The sequence below is a fragment of the Martes martes genome, assembly GCF_963455335.1.
Source record: "Martes martes genome assembly, chromosome: 6".
NCBI lineage: Eukaryota > Metazoa > Chordata > Mammalia > Carnivora > Mustelidae > Martes > Martes martes.
Genome location: NC_137893.1, coordinates 87874986 through 87895590, shown reverse-complemented (window position 1 = coordinate 87895590; position 20605 = coordinate 87874986). Strand labels below are relative to the sequence as shown.

Here is a 20605-nt window from a genome sequence, read left to right as displayed (position 1 = left end):
AAGCTCGTCCTGGCCTGGCCGGGCCCCACTAATGGCCCTATAAATTCCAGCCATAAAGAGTAATGGGGGGAGACAAATGAGATAATTAGGAATAAATCTCACCGAGGTCTCTATTCAGCAGCGCCCCTGGCCAATCTTCCGAGCCATTAGCCAGCCCCTAATGAATGCCAAGCTGCCCGGTGCTCGAGGCTCTGAGTACGGGAGGGACTTGGGATAAGGGGCATCATGGCCCCCCCAGCCTGTGGCCGGCGACCTTGGGAGGAGCCGAGGGACGGCCCCGCAGCCTGCTGCATGGCTTTTCTGTCTCCAGGGCCTTGCGGACACTTTGTCTGCACTGTCCCCTCACCATTTCCCCTCCCCCTTCCATCTCTGCTTCTCTCTCATCAGCCCATCTCTGTCTGCACTGTGGAGCCTTGGAAGGTCTGAGTTAGCAGAAATTGAGGGGGCCACCTGACACAACCCCACCATCTGTCCTCCCTGCCACCAGTCAACCCCAGGGAGGGACCGATCTATACCCTCTCCCCAGAACAGTCCTGGGAAGAGGGAGGCCGCACTCACCTCCCTTGTCGGCCATGGCACAGTGGACAGCTCTCACTATCACAGCCATTTTCATGCTGGGGCTGGGAGCTCTTTCTTGGTATGTCTGCTCCTGGGTCTTCCTCTACCTGCTGGAGCCCTAGAATAAGTCTCAGTCTCCTCCCGGGCTTTGGATATTTGAAGGCCGCCGTCCTTGACTTCTCTTCTCTGGCCAAGTGCCCTGAGCTGCCCTTGACAATTCGGGGTTTCCAGCCAGGCCTCCCCGAGCCAGGCGCCATCTCCAGACCCACATGCAGGAGTCCCACCCTATCGTGATTTCTATTGTTTTCATCTGCCAGCCCTTCCCTCCTTTTTGGTTACAGCACCCCTGCCTCTTTGGGAAGCTTCTCCTCCTGGATCCCACATGGTTCTGGAGGGGCAGCCAAGTCTCCTGCCGTCCCTGGCCACAGAGGTCTGGCCCATCAAAGCCCTCCATATCTTGACAAGGTGGCTGGCCCAGGGATGAGGACCCTGGGGCCTCAAGGTTATAAAACTAGAAAGGTCGGGTAGACACAGCACATGAACATGCCTCTCTTTCCCTCCTCACGCCCCAGGGCCCCCAGAGTCCTACCACTTGCAGTAGGAGGGGATGAGGCATACCGAGAGATGGCAGTCTTTGTGGACTGTAGAGGTCAATACAGGCTTGGGGAGAGGTAATAACACCGGTGAGGAGCAAGGAAGGCTGGGAGGAGGATTTTCTCTGCGGGAGGTGAAGGGTGAAGGGATAGCTGGGTCAACAGGAGGGCTGGGGTCATGGGTCCCCACTATGCTGTGTCTCCACATCATTGCAGTTGAGTCAGGATCTGGAAAGGAGCATAAACATGGAGGTGACAAGGGGCAGGGTCTGCGATCTCTGGACCCTCTGCTGCCCCCAAGTGTTGCCTGAGGCTCCTGTCCTGCTCAGGGCCAGTTCCCGGAGCTACCACACTGCCTTCCCACTGCTCTATCTACAGCAGCTGTCCCGAGGGGAGCAGCCCTCAGTCCCCCACGGCTGCCTCATCTCCCAGTGGTGGTGGCGGTGGGCGGTTGGCAGAGGCCCCAGGGCATGACTGGTTGCGGGCAATCTGGCAGGGAGGCTGCTTCTGGGAGTCCCCTCCTGGTAGTCCCGCAGCCATGGGATTGGCAGAACCTGATTCTCAGTTTGCCTGGCTCTGGGTACCAGCACCGGGAATGTCAATTAAATGTGCTAAAGGATGGAGAGAGGCTGCTAGAAGCCGTGCAGGTAGAGGACCTGGCTGTCCACCCCTCCCCTCATTAGCCAGGCCCTAGCTTAGCTGCTTGCTCAGTCCGGGGCACAATCTTATGAGTCTGGCACACAAGCTCACCCAGTGGTCATGGGCAGTCCTGGCCAGAGGCAACTTAGCTTGGCCTCACCACTTTCTCCTCGCACAAGTGTGGTAATGCCTGTCTTGGGTTAGACAACTCAGGCCTTGAGGATTGGCCAGTCAAGAAATCTCCCAGGCCAAAGCGGGGCTTTTTGCTTGATCCACAGATGAAGGGAAACCAGAGAGGTGGGCTATTTCCCTGAACACTGTGGCAACCCTTACATTTCCAAGCCTCACTGATGTTCTATGGTCTATGCAAAGACACTGAGGCCAAGGGAGAGAGACCCATTCCTCGGGGCTAGAAAGGACTCCTGGCTCAGACCAGCCAGGGGGCAGGCAGATCGGGGAGCCAACGGAGAACAGCTGTGGAGTGCAGAGGAAGAAGACTCCAGAACTACAGCCCTGGAAGGGTATCTGGGCAGGACTGGGTGGGTGGGTGGCCTCAAAGACAAATGTCATTGGCTTTCCTGCCCAGCTGAGGGCCACGTGGGCCAGGCTGGGGAGGCAGGGGGGAGGGGAGGGGTGGAGAGAGGCTCTGCAGCACAACCCCAGGCTGAGCAGGGCTGGCCGTGGCTTCTGTGGCTTCCGTGGCTCTGCACTCCGAGTGCCCACACGTGCACGTGTGCTGTGTGTGCGAGTGTGGTGTGTGTGACTTTGTGGAATGTATGTGACTACGTGACTGTAAGGAGAGTAGGTGGGTGTGAGTGTGAGAGTGTGTGTGTGTGTGTGTGTGTGTGCTGGGGAAGGCTGGCTGAACCCTGCTCCTGTCCCACCCCCAACCGGCCCCAACTGGCCCCCACCCGGCTCAGCCTCTCGGGTTTCAGCCACTGTCCTAAAGAAAACAGCCCGGAGCCTGCAGCAGGAAATCACTATTTGGGTTGGAAGAGGTGCCTCTTCCTGCCAAGGCCCCCAGGAGGGGAGAGGGCCAGGGAGGGGGCCTTCCTGCCCACCTGGACCAGACCTCAAGCTGGTCAGGCGCACTGTGCCCCTCCTCCAGGCCCCTGCCTTGGGGGAGACCTGAGGCGGAGCAGGGACTGCCTGGAAGCCACCCCACCCCCCGCCCTGTCTGTCCTCCTCAGGGTTGAGAAGTGGCCTCCTGTGGCCTTGTGAGCCGTGGTGCGCCACTTGGATGGGGCGGCCCTGTCAGAGTCACAGCAGCCCCACCGTTAGGAATATTCCACAGACACAGCTTGCTTGCGAAGCCTTGTTGGTCAGAGAGGAATAAGGGAGGGCGCTAAGCAGGAATAAGGGAGCTGGGTAACCGGGTGGCCACTGGTCCTTCCGTGGGACTCCAGGCCACTCTTCGCTGTGCTAAAGAGGATCCCCTGGATGAATGGTCAATCGATAAAAACAGTGCAGGACAACGTGTAGAGAATTTTGACATCTTTGTAAGAGAGAAAAAGAAGAGAAAATGGTGTATGTATATGCTTGTGTATGCACAGGTGAAACTTTTGAGGCTTTTGTACTTTGGGTGTGCAATCGCTGAACACAAGTATTCAGATCAACAGATAGATAAATGAACACTGGGGGCCTGAGGAGATAGGGCTTCTCTCTTGGCTTTGGTCTTGACTCTGTGACCCTGGACAGGTCCTTTCCTCTCTGTGTCCTGAGTTCCTACGAGATCCTAGAGGTCAGGGAAACCTTGGTGTTGGCAAAGTAAGGGCTGTGTACCTGTTGTGGGGGGGGGTGTGTGTAAGAGAGGCACGCGTTGGTCTGAGCAGTCCTTCTCACCCCCCCCCCTTATTACGTCCATCTGGTGCAACCGGACCCCCTCCCAGTCCTGGGCTGCTCCCCAATATGGCCTTCCTTGAGAGACTTCCCATTTCATCAGGCCCTTTTTCTGAGCTCCCTCCTTCCTTCCAGAATCCCTCTGGGCCATTCCAGCCTTTGCCCTGGAAGCAGTGCCCACCAATTTCTCCACCTTATGAGGCCTTCTTCAGCCCTGTCTTCTCCTCAGGATGATCTGAGTCCAACCATGGGACAGTCCTCTCACTCACCCTGGACCCCTCCTGGCTTCCTCCAGGCCCAAGATGGGGAGGGGAGGGCTCAGTCCAGCCAGCCCTCCCCACTGTGGGAGCTCCCTCTCCCCCAGGGGAGCCCTGCAGTGCTTAGGGCTGCCCTCCCCACAGACATCAAGGGTGCTAGCCACATGGCCTCCAAGGCTTCGGCTAGTCCTGCCATTTTTCTTCTTCATCAGGCCCCTAACAGTCGGGAGACTGAGGCTGGGCCAAGTGACTCCCCTATTCAGGCCATACTTGCTCCCAGAGCAGCCCAGGAGCAAGCCCAGAGCTGGCCCAGGCAGCACCCAAGCCTCTGAGCTATCATAGGGAAGGGCTTCGAGAAGCAGGAGTCAGCAAGAGATTAATTAATCAAAACCCGAACACATCTGTTGTTAATTAATTCTATGCCCAGGGTTAACTCTTCCCTCCCTGGGCTTCCCCATCCCTTTGGTGTGAAGAAGGAAAAAATGGGGAGGAGTGGGTACCTCTCTTCTTACTGCCGTCCAGGGGAACATGAAGGAGGAAAGGGACCCCCGAGGGCAGGGAGGCCTCCCCCATCATTTGGGGGCTTTGTGTGTGCGTGTTGGGGGAGGGGGGAGTGTTTGCTTTTGAGACTAGGAGTTTTATGGACACTGCTCATAGGTGCTGAGATGGACAAATAACTTTATTTACAGCAACAAATAGGACAGGCCCACCCTCCATTCCCTCCCTCTCCCCTTCCAGTTTTTTCTATACCGTTCCTGTCCCTCCTGGCTTAGCCCTGCCCTCTGGAGGACTTCGGGGGTCACCATACGAGTCAGGCCCCCACGAGGGTCCAGTAAAGACACCGGGGAAGGGCGTGGCCCCGGGCGGGCTGGGATGTCTCACTTCACATTTTGCTGAGCCTGGGCGGCGGTAGGCGGGGCCGCAGGGGCCGTGAGAGGTAGAGGAGCGCAGAGCCCGCCGGCCCCGCCTCCCCCCGCCCCCCTTGCTGCCCCCCCACTTTCACAGTGTTCTGCGGCCCAGGCCGTGGGGCCAGGCGCGGCTCCCTCTCCGGCCCGCTCCCCAGGTTGTCGGCGAGGCGGCGGGTCCCGACACGCGAGGCGGGGACGGGCCGTGGGGTGAGGGGCGCTGCAGCGGCCCCGCCCCCCTCCGCGGAGCTGGCCCCGTCCTCCCCCCACCCGCCCCACCTCCGGGGCCGCGGCGCGCGAGGTGCGCTGCAGGGGCGGCGGCGGTCAGGAGGAGAAGCAGAGCCCGCAGCACTCCATGCAGATCTCCAGGCAGTCGGCGGACTCGCAGCAGGCGTCCACGATGCCGCAGTCCAGGTCGCAGGGCAGGTCGCAGTCGGCGCACTCGCCTGAGCCGCAGCAGCAGCAGCAGAGGCACGAGTCCTCGGAGCTGCAGGAGCCGCACGTGGCGCAGTCCAAGACGATGTTGCACAGCGTCAGGAACTCGCAGAACAGGCAGGACAGGATGCAGTGGACGCAGCAGTCTGCGGGCACAGGCGGGGGACAGGGCTGGTGAGACAACCGGGGCGGGGGGGACCCAGCCGCAGAGGGCTCCCGGCCTAGTGCTCGGCTACCCTCCCACTGCTCCGACTCATGGGGATGGTGAGGGGCCCAGCTTTCCGGCTGATGACCCACAGGCACAGAGTTACACGCACCTGCCCAGTTAGCTGCAGAGAAAGGGTCCGAGCCCAGGGGGTCTGGATTAAGTCCCCGAGCTTCACCACCCTGAATCATTCATTTACCAAACCCACGTCCTAGCTAGCATGTCCCACGCACTCTTCTAAGTGTTGGCATGAATGAAACTCATGTAAACTTGCAACAACTCCATGAGATGGGGCTACTATTAGCCCCACTCTACAAATGAAGAAACTGAGGCACAAAGAAGTGGCTTCAGAATACACCCAGAATCCTACCACTCTGCTCATCTCACCCCTCACCCCCACCCCCACTGCAACAACGTCTCTCTGGTTGCCCCAGCCCCCACCCATGACTATACCTCCCTGCACCTACCCCCCACGCACTAGCCCAGAGGTACCCTTGCAAAACTTCAGTCCAGTGAGTCCCTCCTGTGCTCAGAACCCTCCAGTGGTTTTCACCTCCCTAGGAGTAAGATCTGGTCTCCTTCTGCACTCTGTCCTCCTAGATCACTCTGCGGTGGCCTTCCGTGGGCACCGCATCCTACCAACCCCTCCCCAGCACCCTCAGCCCCTCGCCCTGGCCCACCTCACCTCTCTCCTGGAAGGACTTATCACCTGCCACCACACTACACAGCTTTTTCCTCCCACTAAAATGTAAGCTCCAGAGGACAGGCATCTTTGTCCCTTGTAGTCAGTGATACAAGTCCGTTGAAGGCGTCTAACACTGAGGTGCTGAGTAAAGAGATGGTAAGTGAATGAATGCGTGAGTCTATCCTTGGGCAGCCAGCTGGGAAGTGGTAGAGTGAGGAACCGAAACCAGGCAGGCTGGTTCTGGAGCCCACGCTCTGAACCGCTCACTGGGTGGCCGGGATGCTCAGCTGGCATCCCTCCCAGGGGCTGGGCAAGCAGAGGAGCGGCCAGTTCCCCTCACCAGGTGGGCCCCTGCCACAAGGCTGCTGGCCCTATGGGGGTCTCACACTGCCATGGAGAATCTGACTGTCCCACCCCATTTCTGTGTGGAGGGACTGGGGTCTAGTACAGCTGGGACCCCTGCCTTCTACCTGCAAACGGAACAAGGCAGTTCTCTTCAAGTACAAATCTGATGAAGTCACTACCTTGTTTGAAATCCTTCCATGGCTCCCTATTGCCACCCAGATAAACTTTTTTAAGAGAGAGAGAGAGCGCACGGGTGCGAACCTCAAATGTGTGGGGGTAAAGCAGGCTCCTCACCCAGCTCGAAGCCAGAGGCAGGGCTCGATCCTCTGACCCTGAGGTCATGGCCTGAGCCAAAATTCAGAGTCAGACCATTAACCGACTCAGGCACCCAGGCACCCCATTCCCTCCAGATGAAGTCTAAGACCAGTGCTGTTTACAAAGTGCCTCCCACTCCCACAGCCCCTGCCTGCATGGAGTCTCACCGCCCCCCATTCCTCACTTAGAATCTCGTAATCTAGCCAAGCTAGCTATTTCTCACGTCTCTGCTAAGGCTTCCCGGCTAGATTCTCCTACTCACCATTTGAGGCTGGCTCAGACACCTCCAGAGCTTTCCCAGACTCTCTTCCCCAGCTCTCTGGGCTCGTGTGGGTGTCCCCTGTGTTTGCATCATCTGCTTTCTGTGGCTTTACCACTGTATCTGTCACCCCATATGGTGATTACCTGTGTGTCTTTCTCATGTGAGCTTTGTGAGGCCAGGGACTGGGTGCCCAGCACAGAGCACAGTGACTGGCTCCCAGCAGATGCCCAGTACATTTTTAAATGAATGAACATTCCCTTCATAATTCAGACTGTTGGGCAGAATCTGCTCTGTGGGAAGGCCGATGAACACGTTACGTGCAAATGTGTACCCAGAATCCTGTTTGCAGAAGACCACAGCGGAGTCCCCCAGTATGGGCAGGAGGCACTTAAACATTTTGGGGTAATGGTTAAGGTGAAGCACCACTGAGCTCCAGGCAGCCATCCCCAATGCCGAATTAATGCCTTGTGGGGCAGGGAAGCTGGCTGCCCAGGGCAGCCCAGCAGGGGACCCCCATATTGCAGGAACGATGGCTAATGTATCCAGGTTCTCTGCCTCCCCACCGCCCCACACAGCCCTCACCGCACTCCCAGTTAAGTATCCGACGCTGCATCCTTTTACTCTGCCAGGTGTTCTGCTCTCATGAAACAGGCGGTCTACGCCTTGAGGAAAATTGTGTTTCCAGAAATGGAGTGGCTTACGCTGGCTCAGCCCAGATGGTTTCATTCCTTGTTACAGCAACTCTGGGAGAGCATGGGCGGGAAGGGGCTGGTCTTGAGAAGGCTGGGCTTGAGAAGGCAGGTATGCCTAGCTTTCCCCAGCAGGTGTAGCTGGCCAGGTTCCCTGGAAGCAGTGTTAAAACCGGTCTCCTGGGCCCCACCCAGAGGTTCAGATCCAGGAGGCCTGGCGTGGGAATGAGCCTGTGCTTCTAACCAGCGACCCATTGAAGAGGCTGCTGCTTGTCCCAGCATCATGCTTGGAGGGGCCCGGCTCGGGAGGCCTCTCCCAGGGAAGTGGGGGGGGGGCGGGAGGGAGTGGGGGAAGGCTTACCTTCCTGCGCCTGGAGGGGGATCTGGGAGGCAGTAGATTTGGTGCTGCCCTTGCTCTTCCTGCTGGCCTGACTGGCGAGAGATGGGTGCGTCTGCAACTTCCGGTGGGCCTTGGGGCCACCTAGGGCACCATTCCCCGCCCGCCTGGCACTGCCCGGCTCTGAGGGGTGGCCTGAGCCATTCGCCACTAGTGGGGTGCAGCTCAAGGGGTTCCCCTGAGGCTGGCCTAGAGAGATGATGAGAAAGGTTAATGGGGGTGGGGGGGGGTGTACGGCCTCCCAGAGCTCTGCCCCAGTCCTGCCTGCTTCATTCTTAGATATGCCACAGGTCACCTAGCTGGCCTTGTATTCTGCAGATGGGGAAGCTGAGGCCCAGAGAGCAGCACTGACTTGTCAGAGGCACACCAGGAAACAGAGTTGAGCCTGGCTCATGACCCCCAGGCCAGTGCTCATTCCAGGAGAGACAGAGGTGCAAGGCAACCGCAAGGGCTCAGAGTCCTGGACCCCACCTTCTTAGCCCACTTGAAATCCATTCTCCTGCTTTTGGGATCCTGGGGTTTTGGCAAGAGTAGCGGTGGTGGTCAGGGTGAGGGGATAAGGACTGTTTGGCTGGAGGGTGGAAGGACAGCAGTGAAGCAGTTAACCTTCACCTTGGCCCCTGCCAAGCCCCCAGCTGTTTTTGCCCTTGGTGTGCTGGGTGATTTATTGGAAACATCTGTTTGGAGATGAATGCCCTGGCCCTGGGCTCCATGGGGGCCTCAGAGCAGCCCCTCTCTCTCTTCTCTTCCACCCCAGCTTCCCTGCCCTGTGCTGCCTCTGTGGGGTGGCTGGCAGAATAAGTCTCCTGGAGCGACCCTGGAGGTCTGGGTGAGGGGGAGAGACCCTTGGTGGGGGATCCCCGAGGCCAGGAACTCCTGAGTCCCCATTCCAGGGTGAGGGTCCAAACTTCAGCTTCACCAGTGGGTCCAGGGAAGCTGGCCCTGGGCAACCCCCGAAAGCACCCAGTCCCTCTCCTTACCTCAGGTTTGGTCACCTGGATGACATGGTTCTGTTTGCAAGAGAGGGGGCCGTGTGTGTGTGTGTGTGTGTGTGTGTGTGTGTGTGTTTGGGGGAGGGGGCTGAGAAGGTGACATGGAGAGGTGGGCCCTCCTTGTCTGGGCCCCCTCAGCCACTCAGAGCTGTTGGCTCCTGGGTGGGACCCTCTGTAAATGCACAAATGTTGAGCCCTTCTATCTCTTAGGCACCAGGGTGTGGGTCCCTGGCTCCCTCCAGGCCAGGCCTCTGGGTTTGTATTGTAGTAGGAGGAGGTATGGCGGGGAGGGGGCCCTGGAGGCTGAGGAGAGGAGAAGGCAGCCTCACTGCTTCCCCTGAGAGGGCTGCGCCTTCTACGGAATGGTTGTAGTGACCTCCCATCATGGAGCACTTCCTGCTTGCCAGCCCCCCTTCTAAGCGCTCCACAAGCCATTCTCTCACGAAGCCTCTCAGTTTCTCCCTGGGGTGGTATCCACCTTTCACAGATGAGGAAACTGAGTCCCAGAGAAGTACAGGAACATGCCCAAGGTCCCACAGCTGGAAAGAGTCAGATGTGGCCCCAGCCAGGAGGCCAATGGCTGGGACCCAGAGTGCAGAGCGGGGCAGAGGCTAGGACACAAAGGACTGCGGACGGAGCTGCTGCTATCACAGCCATCCCTCGTCCTAGAACTCATACCTTATACATTTGGGCTGTTGTTAGGTCCAACAGCGTGCCAAGAGCTTTCTGTGGAGTAGCTTCTTCACGCATCTCGATAGGTCTACTGTCATTGGCCCCATTTCACAGGTGACAAAAAAACAGAGGCCAAGTTTCCCCAGTTAGGAAGTGGAGCAGGGAGGGGTTGGAGGTTGGGAGAAAGGAGCTGAGGCCCAGGTGGGGAGTCAGGAGAGGATGGGAGACAGTGCTCTGGAGAAGCTCCATACCGGGAACCTTTGGCCCTGAGGTGTGGCTGGTGCCTTCATCTGGGTAAACAGGGGTAAGGCCACGGGAAGCAGCCAGGCCTGAATCATCCCACTCTCCTCTTGGCCCCACGGTGGGAAACCAGCCTGAGTCCTTGTCCAGCTTCTGTGCCCCCTGCCCTGATGCCTAAACATGGGCACAGTGACCAGAGGGTGGGAGTGTGTGGTGAGCTGAGGGCGCTGGGAGGTTCGGATAGACACAGAGCTTGCCTGTGGCCATGGCCGTGGGGGTGGCCGTGGGGGCTGAGTCACAGAGCAAACACTCAGGCCCACAGACACAGAGGTGTCTGTCCAGCTCCCAGCCAGGCCCCCTCCTCTGTGGCAACGGCGCTGACCTCTTTCTCTCAATTCGGCTGGTGGGTGTGTCTAGAAGAGGCTGAGGGCAGTGTGCTAGCAGGATTTAGTAACCCTGACTTCCAGGGAGTCCAACTTAGCCCCAGATGCCCTGGCTGAAGGCGGCTCCCTGCTGAGCCATGCCAGCTGAGGAGGCAGGCACAGGAAAGAGCGCTGTGCCAGGAGACCTGAGTTCCCCAACTGTGTCTAGGCTGAGTGGTGCTGCGTGCCTTAGTTTCCTCATCTGTAAAATGGGCTTGGCACTTGCTGTCCTGTTGCCTCACTACAGGCTGGTCTGAAGAGTCTGTGAGATCATTCAGGGAAAGAAAGTTGGAAAGTGCAAATGTATCTCTAGATTTGGTAGATCTTATTAATTTCAGACGGCTCTGGCTGCCCCCTCCCCTGCTCCTGAGGGGGATGGAGGAGAGTTCTCTCCCTCCTAGGACCTCCTTGGAGGCCTTAAGCCAAGACTGGGAATAGGCTCCTTTCTGCTGAGAGTAACCCGGGACTGCTCTCTTTCCTTTTCACCCTCGACACCCTGGAGGGTGGGGCTGTGGTGGGGTCTGGCTCCTGGCCCTCAGCACCCCCAGATCTCTTCCTCCTTTCATATGGTCCCGCGCCCTCTGCTATTGAACCGTATTGCCTGGAGCCTGTCCACCCTCCTTGTGAACTAATGTTATACTGATCATTTTGTACGTGGAGGTCTCTTTCCTAGACAAAAAGGATGGTGACCGTGACCTACACCTTTCTGTTGCCCACGCTTCAAGGTTCTGGCCCAGTGCTAGGCTCCCATGGGCACCCACTGCATGTCCACCAGCCCAAGGGATAGTATTCCCTGGTGCGACATCTACATGTTGCCACTCCCATCCCCTGACCCCAAGGACTCACGTGTCACAGCTTCTGTGGGGACATCGAGGTCAGTACTGTCCAGGGGCTGAGGGGCCCCAGGGCCATTGCCTTGGGGCATGGGGGGTGCCGCTTCCTCCAGGGAGCCTTCCTCTAGCGCTGTCTCCACAGGGTGAGTGGATCCGGTTACTACCTCTAGCCCAGGCAGGAGGGGTGGGATCTGGGCTAGAGAAAAAGCACAAGACCAAGATATATTTTCCCAGAGCCCTCCTGTCTCCCCAGCCCTGGTCCCCTTCTGGCAGCCCAGAATGCCATGAGCCCTCATTCTCTGCCTCTCTGTACCAGCTACCCAGCCTTTACCCTATCTGGCAATGGTGCCAGGCTCCAAAGTGGAAAACTCCCAAAAGGCAAGGCAGGAGTGCTCAAGGGTGTGTGTGTATATGTGTGGATATGCGTGCACACACTTGCGTCTGTATGGTTGTCAAGGACAGGGGCTGGAGGTGGGCAGTAGAAAGGGACGTGAAGAGAAGCACGGTGCAGGAAAGGACAGAGATGGCAGTGATGGAGGGGCAGGGACAGGCATCCAGAGTGACAGGGAGAGGGAAAGAATCAATGGGACAGTGAAAGGCAGAAGCAGAGAAAGCAAGCATCAGAAGGCGGGGTTGGGCACCAAAGGATGGAGCCCCCAGGAACCCAGGGACACACAGCCTGGGATGTGAGGGAGACTCAGCAGAAAGTCAGTGAGGGGGAGGCAGGGAAGGATGGGGTCAGGAGCAGAGGCAACAGAGACGAGAGTGCGGTGCAGGCAAGGGTGAGACGGACAGACAGGTCAGAGAGAGGATGACAGTGGGAGAGTCGAGACCTGGGGTGAGGAGAAGGATGGGCCTGAGGCGGACGGCCAGGCAGGAAGAGAGGCAGGGAGCCGGCCCAAGAGGCTGGGAAGAGGCGGACCGCAGCCACATGTAATTACAGTGACCAGCGCGGCCCCTCTGCGCAGGGTGGGCGGAAGGCAGAAATGGAGCCACCGTCAAAACCCCAGCTCCTGAGGCAGCAGGACTAGGGCCCCCCTGGGCCCAGGGGAAGAGGAGGGGGATGGGAGGTGATGGAGGGAGGCAGAAAGGGGCCTGAGCTCCCATCCCTCAGTGCCACCAGGGCTGTAGGAAGGCCTGAGGGTAAGCAGGAAGGGTGAGCTCAGGGGGCCGGGGCCCGGGGCCCGGCCGGCAATTACATGGTGCGTGGTGCAACCTGAGCCTCTCATCAGACCCCCAGTTGTGCAGTCAGGGAGGACGAGGGCTTCGAGGGGGTGCCCCACCACATGCCATGTTGGGAGTGGGGGAGACACAGAAATGAGAGACTCAGAGAGACACAGAGACCACAAGGGCACAGGGAGAGGAGAGCCACAGGCAGACAGAGAAGGACAGAGAAAGAAAGGAAAGGGCAGGAACCCAGAGACTAAATGTTCACCACCCGCCTGTGCACACCACACAAAATGACCGAAAGAGACACACCCAGGGCGACGAGAGATAGACAAAGACTAGTCTTGGAAATAGAAACCGACTCAGTCACAGAGAACACAGGGGCCTCCACACACTGGCCGTGTCTGAGCTGTCTCCAAACGAGGCCCAGCCAGGACAGGAGGCAGGAAGCCCCCATCCGGGGAGCCAGTGAGGGTGGGGCAGGCAGGTCTGGGCACTGGGAGCAGCCTGAGGGGAGGGGACCAGGCAGGGGCTCAGCTGCCCCACCTCCAGGGGGGCACTGAGCAATCCTTGTTCCAAAGATTCCCATCCTCCATGGCCAGGAGGACCAGGCCCTAGGGGACCCAGACAGGTAGCACAGAGACAGCAGGCCCAAGGACGTGCTCACACCTGCCTGGGAAAACAACAGGTCGTTTTGGAAGACAGGAGCTGGGGTGGGAGAGGGACCCTGGGCTCCTGCAAGCTCTGGGGCAGGGGGTGGCCGAGTTACAGGTGGGCACCCCTCCCGGTGACCCCAGCTGCTCCGGGGAGGGAGATGTGGGCTCCATCCAGCCCCCATCCACTCTTGGGGCCAGTTGAGAGCCCCCTCACTCCTGGGTTCATGAGACAGGAGTCAGATGGCTTTTCGAAGATCACAGGGCTGCAGCAAGGAGAGCAGGGGTGCTGAGGTGACACGAAGGAGAGAGGGAGGAGCGATGCCTGCTGGATGGTACCTCTCCCAGCCCTAAGCCTGGGCTACAGCTCAGCCGGGGCTCCTGGGGGCTAAGGGCAAGCTGGCATGAAGATTGAGGCTCAGAGCTTGGTCCTGATTTCTAGGAAGGGCCCTACCCAGTTCCAGCCTCTGGTCCTAGAGGCACCGTGCTGTGGCCCTGATGGGCAGTGTGGTCTCTCCTGTGTGGTGTGATGAAAAAGGCCTGAGCGAGGAGCTGGAAGGTCCAAGCCCTGGCTTTTACCAGTAGCCAGTGTGGGCAAGTTACCAGGACTCTGTGCGTGTAAAGGGTGGTGGTGGGGCGCCTGGGTGGCTCGGTTGTTAAGCGTCTGCCTTCGGCTCAGGTTATGATCCCAGGGTCCTGGGATTGAGTCCCGCATCAGGCTCCCTGCTCAGCAGAGAGCCTGCTTCTCCCTCTTCCTCTGCCTGCTGCTCCCCCTGCTTGTGCTCACTCTCTCTCTGTGTCAAATAAATAAAAACTTAAAAAAAAAAAAAGGTTGGTGGCCTTCATGCTTATCCCTCAGGGTTTCCAAGAGTAAATGAAGTATGCAGGGGGCCATTCATGAACCTTCCCATCCACCAACCCTCCTTTCCTCCCTTCCCCCCTCCCTCCTTCCCTCCCTTCCTGTGCTGTTTGGTTTAACATTTATGAAGCAGCTATGATGTATGTTGCAATGTGTCAAGTGCTGGGTAGACCGAAATGAGGAAGAGGAGGTCAGTGTCCCAGGAGTCGTCTGTGGGGGGTGGAGGGGCAGTCACATACACTGAGGGGCAAGAGGCACGCTGGGCTGTGGAGGCACAGACCTGGGGCACTCATCCCAGGGGTGCGCATGCACGTGCATGTGCATGTGCGTGTGTCTGGGAGGCTTCCTGGAGAAGGTGGTGCCCACACTGGGTCAGCAAAGAAGGGGGAAAGGACTTTTCCAGAAGAGCAGCAGGAGCCAACCCCCCAGGGTGGGTGGCTGCGTGTGAGCAAGGGGAGCTGAAGCCCAGCCGTTTGGTGGTGTTGAGGCTGGGGAGCCTAGAGAACTGGGGCCTCGTGGTGGCTTCCCAGGTTCCCTCTTGAGGTCCCTGGGGTGCATGGGGATGACACCATCGGTCCTGTAGTAGAAGGAGCCAGGATTGCAGCTCTCCTGGCCCCCGTCCACAGTTGGAGAGGGATGAAGGTGAGCAGAGGGCTTAAGGAGACCAGTCCTGATCTCCGCCCTCCTCCCCGAGTGTCGACACTCTCTGGCAGCCTCTCCTTGTAGGTCACCTACAGGGCTGGTGACCTTGAGGCCTTGCGAACAAGGAGACAGCCCAGACCAAGTCCCAAGGAGGCCCTCCTGCAGGGAACCTGCTGTTCTAGGGTGAGCCTCGCACCTCGGGAGGGCATCAGGGAGGAAGGACAATCCAGTCCAGTCATTTTGACCTGGAAACATAGAGACACGGGTCTCTTGGAGCCAGGAGGTGACCCAGCAGATGCTGGACAGAAGAGGAACCTGTGCTGACTGGGCAGAGACACGGAAGCAGAATGAGAAGGCATTAAGAAGTGGTGGGAAGAGCGGAGCTCTGAACGAGGGATACTATCCGGAGGGCCCGGTGCCAAAAGACAGCTCTCCCTAGAAGCACACAGAGCAGAAAAGTTGGACAACAGGTGGAGCTCCAGGCCTCAACCATCAAGAGACCAAAGGAGCCCCACTTTCCTTCCTGAGACCATGAGCCCCCACCGTTTAGCCACAGAGGTGAGAACATCTCGGTGGAGAAGCTCCCAGAGGATAGAGATGTGGAGAGGGCTGGAAGCAAGTTGTGGCCAGCAAAGGCCAAGGGCTCTGCTATGCATGTGCAGTTCATGTGTGGCATAAAGGTGCCTGCCCCCGATCAGGGCCCCAACCTCCCCGGGGGTGCCATCTACCCGCCCAGCCACATCCCTGCTCCGTCTGACCAGAGGGCCACATTTGTCTAATGTGCACAGGGGGTCACACATGCCAGTGGTGTCTCTGGGCCGAAGCCCTGGTCCCGCGCTTCTTTCTAGGGTCTCCATCTGCAAGAGGGGAATGTAGAAAGGCAGCAGCCACTTTGCCTCGATGCACTTTCTTCCCTAACATGGGATAGGTTTGGAGCCAATACCCTGAGTTCTGGAAAGATCTCCCAGGAGGGAGTGGAAACGTGCTGTTTAAGTCCATAAGCCAGGAGCGCCTGGGTGGCTTAGGCGGTTAAGCTTCTGCCTTCAGCTCAGATCACAATCTCCCGGTCCTGGGATTGAGTCCCGCGTTTTGTCTCGTCGTGGAAGGTGGGGGTAAATATCCCTGCTCAGCGGGGAGTCTGCTTCTCCCTCACTCTCTCCCTCTGCCTTTCTCCCTGTTTGTGCTCAGTCTCTCACGCTCTCTCTAAAGCAAATAAATAGATAAATAAATAAATAAATAAATAAAATAAAATCTTAAAAAAAATAAACTCAGGGGCACCTGGGTGGCTCAGTGGGTTAAGCCTCTGCCTTCGGCTCAGGTCATGATCCCCAGGTCCTGGGATCAAGTCCCGCATCGGGCTCTCTGCTCAGCGGGGAGCCTGCTTCCTCCTCTCTCTCTCTGCCTGCCTCTCTGCCTACTTGTGATCTGTCTGTCAAATAAATAAATAAAATCTAAAAATACCCCCAAAAACTCAGAAGCCCAAGAGGGAAGGCCAAGAGACTCACAACTTGGGCAGGAGCCTTTTGGCTGCCTGCTGTCCACCAACATGAGGGGTGCTCCTGGGCCGAGGAATGGGGGGTCCTCTTCCAGGTGGGATGGGTTCACCCCAAGCCTGGAAAGTGCCCACAGGACCTTTGTTCTGGAGCTCCAGTCTCTAGTCGCCCAGGCCCAGACCTCTCCCTTGTCTTGTAGACAGTGGATCCAAGCTTCCCCCGGGAGCTGTGACCACCTCTGGAGAGATCCAAGATCTCTCTGCTCAGAGAGTAGTGACTAGAACCCCACACTCCAGTCTCTCCTTGGCCTGGCATTCAAGGTGTCAGTCTACATCTTTAGCCCGATGAATGGGGAGGGAATCTGTGTTCTAGGCAGCCTCACCATTCCATGGCCCCAGGTCACTACTGGGCCTTCTGACCAATCCACCCATGCTTCTGTTGTTCCTCTTAACCAGAAGGTTCTAACCCTCTTCTCTCCCACTCCCCAAATCCAACCTATCCTTCAGGGTCTAGCTCCAGCTTGCCCTCTTCCTCTAGCAAGCCTTCCCTTGATACTCAAGCCAACAGTCCCTCTTCGGAGTGGTCCATCGACTGAGAACTTGGCACCCACTTAGCATGCTCTTGTTACTGAGACCTTGGTAGTGAAATCCCGGCCCCTCAGCCAAATTGCAGCCCTCCCTAGCTCGATCTCTTGGGGTGGTGGCACGATTCACCCCTGCACCCACAGTGGGCACTCAGCGAGTGTCTGTTGCTAAGGACAGAATCTTGGAACTGGAAATGCCCCAGGTCAGGGGCAGAGGAGAGAACAAGGGGGTGAGGACTCGGGGTGGCTTTTGGCTCCAAACCCCAAGGAGGTGAGAATTTGATCTCATTGGATGCATCCTTGTGATACACCAGTCCCTGCACTAGGCTGAGGACTCAAGAGGGCCAGAGCTGGCCAGTTAGGCTGGGTTGGGTTGGTTTTATTTTAGGTCTGAAGGCTCCAATTCCCCAGGAAATTCAATTTAGAACCAAGAGCAGGAATGTGACGCCTCAGTGCTGGACAGAAATCTGCTGTGGCTTAGGGAGCCAGGCTCTCCCCGGCTTGCAGGGGTGGGTGGGGAGGAGGCACTGGGGGGAGCCGAAGGTGTGGGGGCGTGGCCACCTGCCCCAATCAGGGGTGCCCTGAGTCTCCTTGCACCCTGTCTGCATCTTGGGCAGCTGAGGGCGGGGGTGACTTGCTCCCTGGCTGTCCTACCAGCCAGGCCCCCAGGGGCAGCGCTCAGCAGGGAGTGTGGGGGATTCTGGTCTCCGCTTCAGGCGTCTGTGGGGTTTTGGCTGGGTCTCCTGCGGTTTGGGCTTCCTGGGCAGCAGGGCTCATTCTCCCAAGGCGGCAGAGCCAGGCCTCCTCGAGTTATGAAAGCCACATTGTCTGGCCCAGCCCAGGCTGGGGAGGGGGCTCTCTGGGCCACTGGAGGATGGGAGGGGGCGCCTCAAGTTCCGGCCTAGGGCTTTACCCCTCCAGGTGGCCCACCCTGCCCCAGCAAGTGGAGTCCCTCTTCTCCCTGCTGGGGCTCAGAATGGGTCACTCGGGGCAGCAGATCTTGCAAGGAGGTAGTGGGGGAGAGAGCAGAGGAAGAGGATGAGTGGAGAAAGAAGGCAGAGCAAAGGGAAAGGGTGGGAGAGGAGAGGCCCAGACAGCGAGGAGGGGTGAGAGAGGCCAAAAGGGAGAGAGGTTCCCAGACACAGAGAAAGATCCTTGCCGGTCCCGCCCCAACCTCTCTCTCCAGGCTGAAGGAGTCCACTTCTTGGAGGAGCTCATCCTCCAGAAGTCTCTGCTCCAGGGGCCCCACCAAGAGGAGAGAATCTGAGGCTAGCGGGGATACTCAGCAGACACATTAGTCTGGCCAGCCATCTCCCACTTGTCCTCGCTTTGCTGTAGGAGATGCCCCACCGGGCTGGGGCTGGTTGTGCAGCAGGTAGACCTGGGGAGCCGACAGCCTCTCCAACAGGCACACAGGCCCAATGGGCAGATGTGCAGACAGAAGCCAGAAAGGGGAAGCTACTTGTTCGAGTTCATGCAGGGAGTTAATGTCAGAGGTCCAGGACTGGACCTTCTTATTCAGAGACTCAAAGAGGGAAGAAAGGGAGAGTGAGGGTGGGTGAGAGGAAGGCAGAAGACTGAGACTAACCTGCTGGGACTGAAGTCCTGAAATCTGGGCCTAGACTCCTGCTCTCCACCCAGCTGCTCCTGGACAAATCCCAGCTGCTCCTGACTTCTCCCTGGCACTGTGGGCCACTGTGAGCCTCAGCCTTCATGGGCACAGTCAGGAGAATAGACTGAGAGCCACAGCCCCAGAGTGCCTATCCTATACCCCTCAGGGAGTCACAAAGCCTTCCAGGGTTGGGAGGCTCCTGCAGAAATCCCAGTGGGGTTAAAGACCCTGCGAATTGGGGGTAGGGGCATTTCACTCCGGCTGTGGGCGGTTGGTTGGAGTGAGTGTGCGTGTGTGTGTGTGTGTGTGTGTATGTCTGGGAGGGAGGACACGCGCCTGCAGGGTGGGGGCAGCAACAGGCCAGGCCCGGGTGGGGAGGAAGAGGAGGGAGACAAGATGGCAAGGAGGGGAGGGGCCAGGTCCTGGAGCTGCTTTCAGCGGACAAAAGTTTTCGGGAAGCGCTAGGCTCTCCTTGGGTTGGGGGAAGGGAAGGAGAGAAACTCAGACACCCCAGCCTCGTCTGAGGCCCCCATAAATATTTACACACTGGGCAGAAACGGTTGGGACACAAATCCCAGACGGACAGACACCGCGGTGTGTGTGTGTGTGTGTCTGGTGTTGGGAGTGGGGGTAGATGGAGCCAATTTGGCAGAGCCGCTGTCTCCATTCGGCCCTGCCCCCATCACCCCAGCCCTCCACTCTCCTTGGACCTAGTCCCCGATACCCAGTCTCCTCATCCCCACCTCCATCCAAGCTCCCCAGAACAGTCTCCCCGCGTCTCAGGGAGGAAGAGTGAGAATTAGCAAATCCCCCCATCAACTCCCCCAACCCCCATTCCCTCCCCACCCCCAGCCCGGCCCAGCTGGGCCGCCTGCCCCGCTCCCTTCCAGCCTCGTTCTCCATCCGCGGTCCTACCTGGGCCCGGGGCTGCGCTGGGGGCTCCATGGAGCGCGTCGCAATGAGGGGGGCGCTGGCCACTCACCTGGGACATCGGCCCGGGACCTGCCAAAAAGAGGGCTCAGCGGGCGGGGCCGACCTTCCCCTCGCGCGAGCTGGGGAGAGGGAGACGCGCAGGGGGTGATTCGGCCGCAGACCCGCGCCTCTCCACTTTCCAGCGCGGCCACCGACCAACTTACTCGTGCAAGCTGCACGCTACTGGCTCGGCCCGCGGGGATCACTGCGCTGGGGCTGCCATGCGCGCCTGCGGAGGGCGCCCCAGCCGAGGGGCTGCTAGGCTCCCCGCCGCTCGCCCCGCGCCCCCTCCCCTCTCACTCGCTCCTTTCTCCCATTTCGGCGCCAGCTCGCGCCGCTCGCCCCCTTCCTTCCTTCTCTCTCTCCGGCCCCCTCGCTCCTCCCCCGCTCGCCTCTCCCTTCCCTCTTCCCAGGCCCACCCTCTCCCCGCCCCCTCCTCGCCTTTCCCGTCGCCCCCTCCTCCCTTCCCTCCCCCCTCCCCCCCCCCCCCCCCCCGTCCCTTCCAGCGACTGGATCGGCGCTGCCTGGGCCGGACACGTCTGTCCGCTGGGACGCCGCAGCCCGAGCCCCCACAGGAAGCCGACTCCGCGCGTTTCCTCCGCGACCTCGGAGCTGGGCCCCTGTCTCCCCAAATCTCTGCTCCGCCCAGGCCCAGCGTCCCGAGGGGCCGCCCGAGGAGCTGCGCTTTCGCCTTCTCCTGCTCTAAACTCTGCAAAAGTTTGCGGAGAATCAGGAGAATGAGAGAGAGAAACCTCTCTGACCACAGCCACCTCGAGCCAATTGTCTGAATAATTGTGGCCCCAAATCTCGTAGTCCTAAAGACAGGAGTGATCAAGGTCTTCGGGCACCCTTCGCCCACCCTGTCGTTCTCCGCCCTGGGCGGGGGTCTCACAGACCTCGTGCCCACCCCGCCTGAAGCTGTCCCTCCGGGAAATCCGGTTAGTGACCATCTAGCCTCCCGCGTCCTGCAGCAGCCCCGAGCATCCTTAATCCCCCCAGCCCTGCCAGCTGTTCGTGGGAATTCGTGTCAGAAGACCAACTTTGGAGGCAAAGAGAGGTTCTCCGAGTTCAGCCCTTCTTTTGGCTCCAGACCGGAATCCGAGGCCTTCCAAGTTGCGGGTGCTCGGGGAAGGAGGAGAGAAGGGGCTCCTCCAGGCAGGGACAGCCCGACGGCACATCTGGAATTGTGAGCTGGTTCCCTCCTCGGGGCCGTGGGGACAGGGAGGAGCCGCCTTCAGGCAGCCCGAGGGGCGAGGACCCTCAACGTGACCCCGGGGTCAGGTCCCCGAGAATGGGGGAGGGCTTGAAGCCTGCGCCCCAACGGCTGGTGCTGGGCGCGCC

At 59.1% G+C, this 20605-nt stretch overlaps 1 protein-coding gene across 3 annotated transcripts; it reads right to left on the bottom strand.

Annotated features, from left to right (window-relative positions):
* Positions 1 to 5115: 5115 nt before the first annotated feature.
* On the bottom strand, positions 5116 to 19283 carry MDFI (MyoD family inhibitor; the record flags this gene model as incomplete). 3 transcript variants are annotated; one of them, XM_080806467.1, is made up of 4 exons in its annotated part: positions 5116 to 5372; positions 8089 to 8313; positions 11297 to 11474; positions 19164 to 19283. In XM_080806467.1, 4 exons carry the CDS (start codon positions 19281 to 19283, stop codon positions 5116 to 5118), a joined length of 780 nt encoding a protein of 259 aa, XP_080662593.1. The 3 variants fall into 3 exon arrangements, with proteins under 3 accessions (XP_080662593.1, XP_080662594.1, XP_080662595.1); XM_080806468.1 differs by having other exon boundaries at positions 11297 to 11479; positions 19208 to 19283; XM_080806469.1 differs by lacking the exon at positions 11297 to 11474 and having other exon boundaries at positions 19208 to 19283.
* Between the last annotated feature and the right edge of the window lie 1322 nt (positions 19284 to 20605).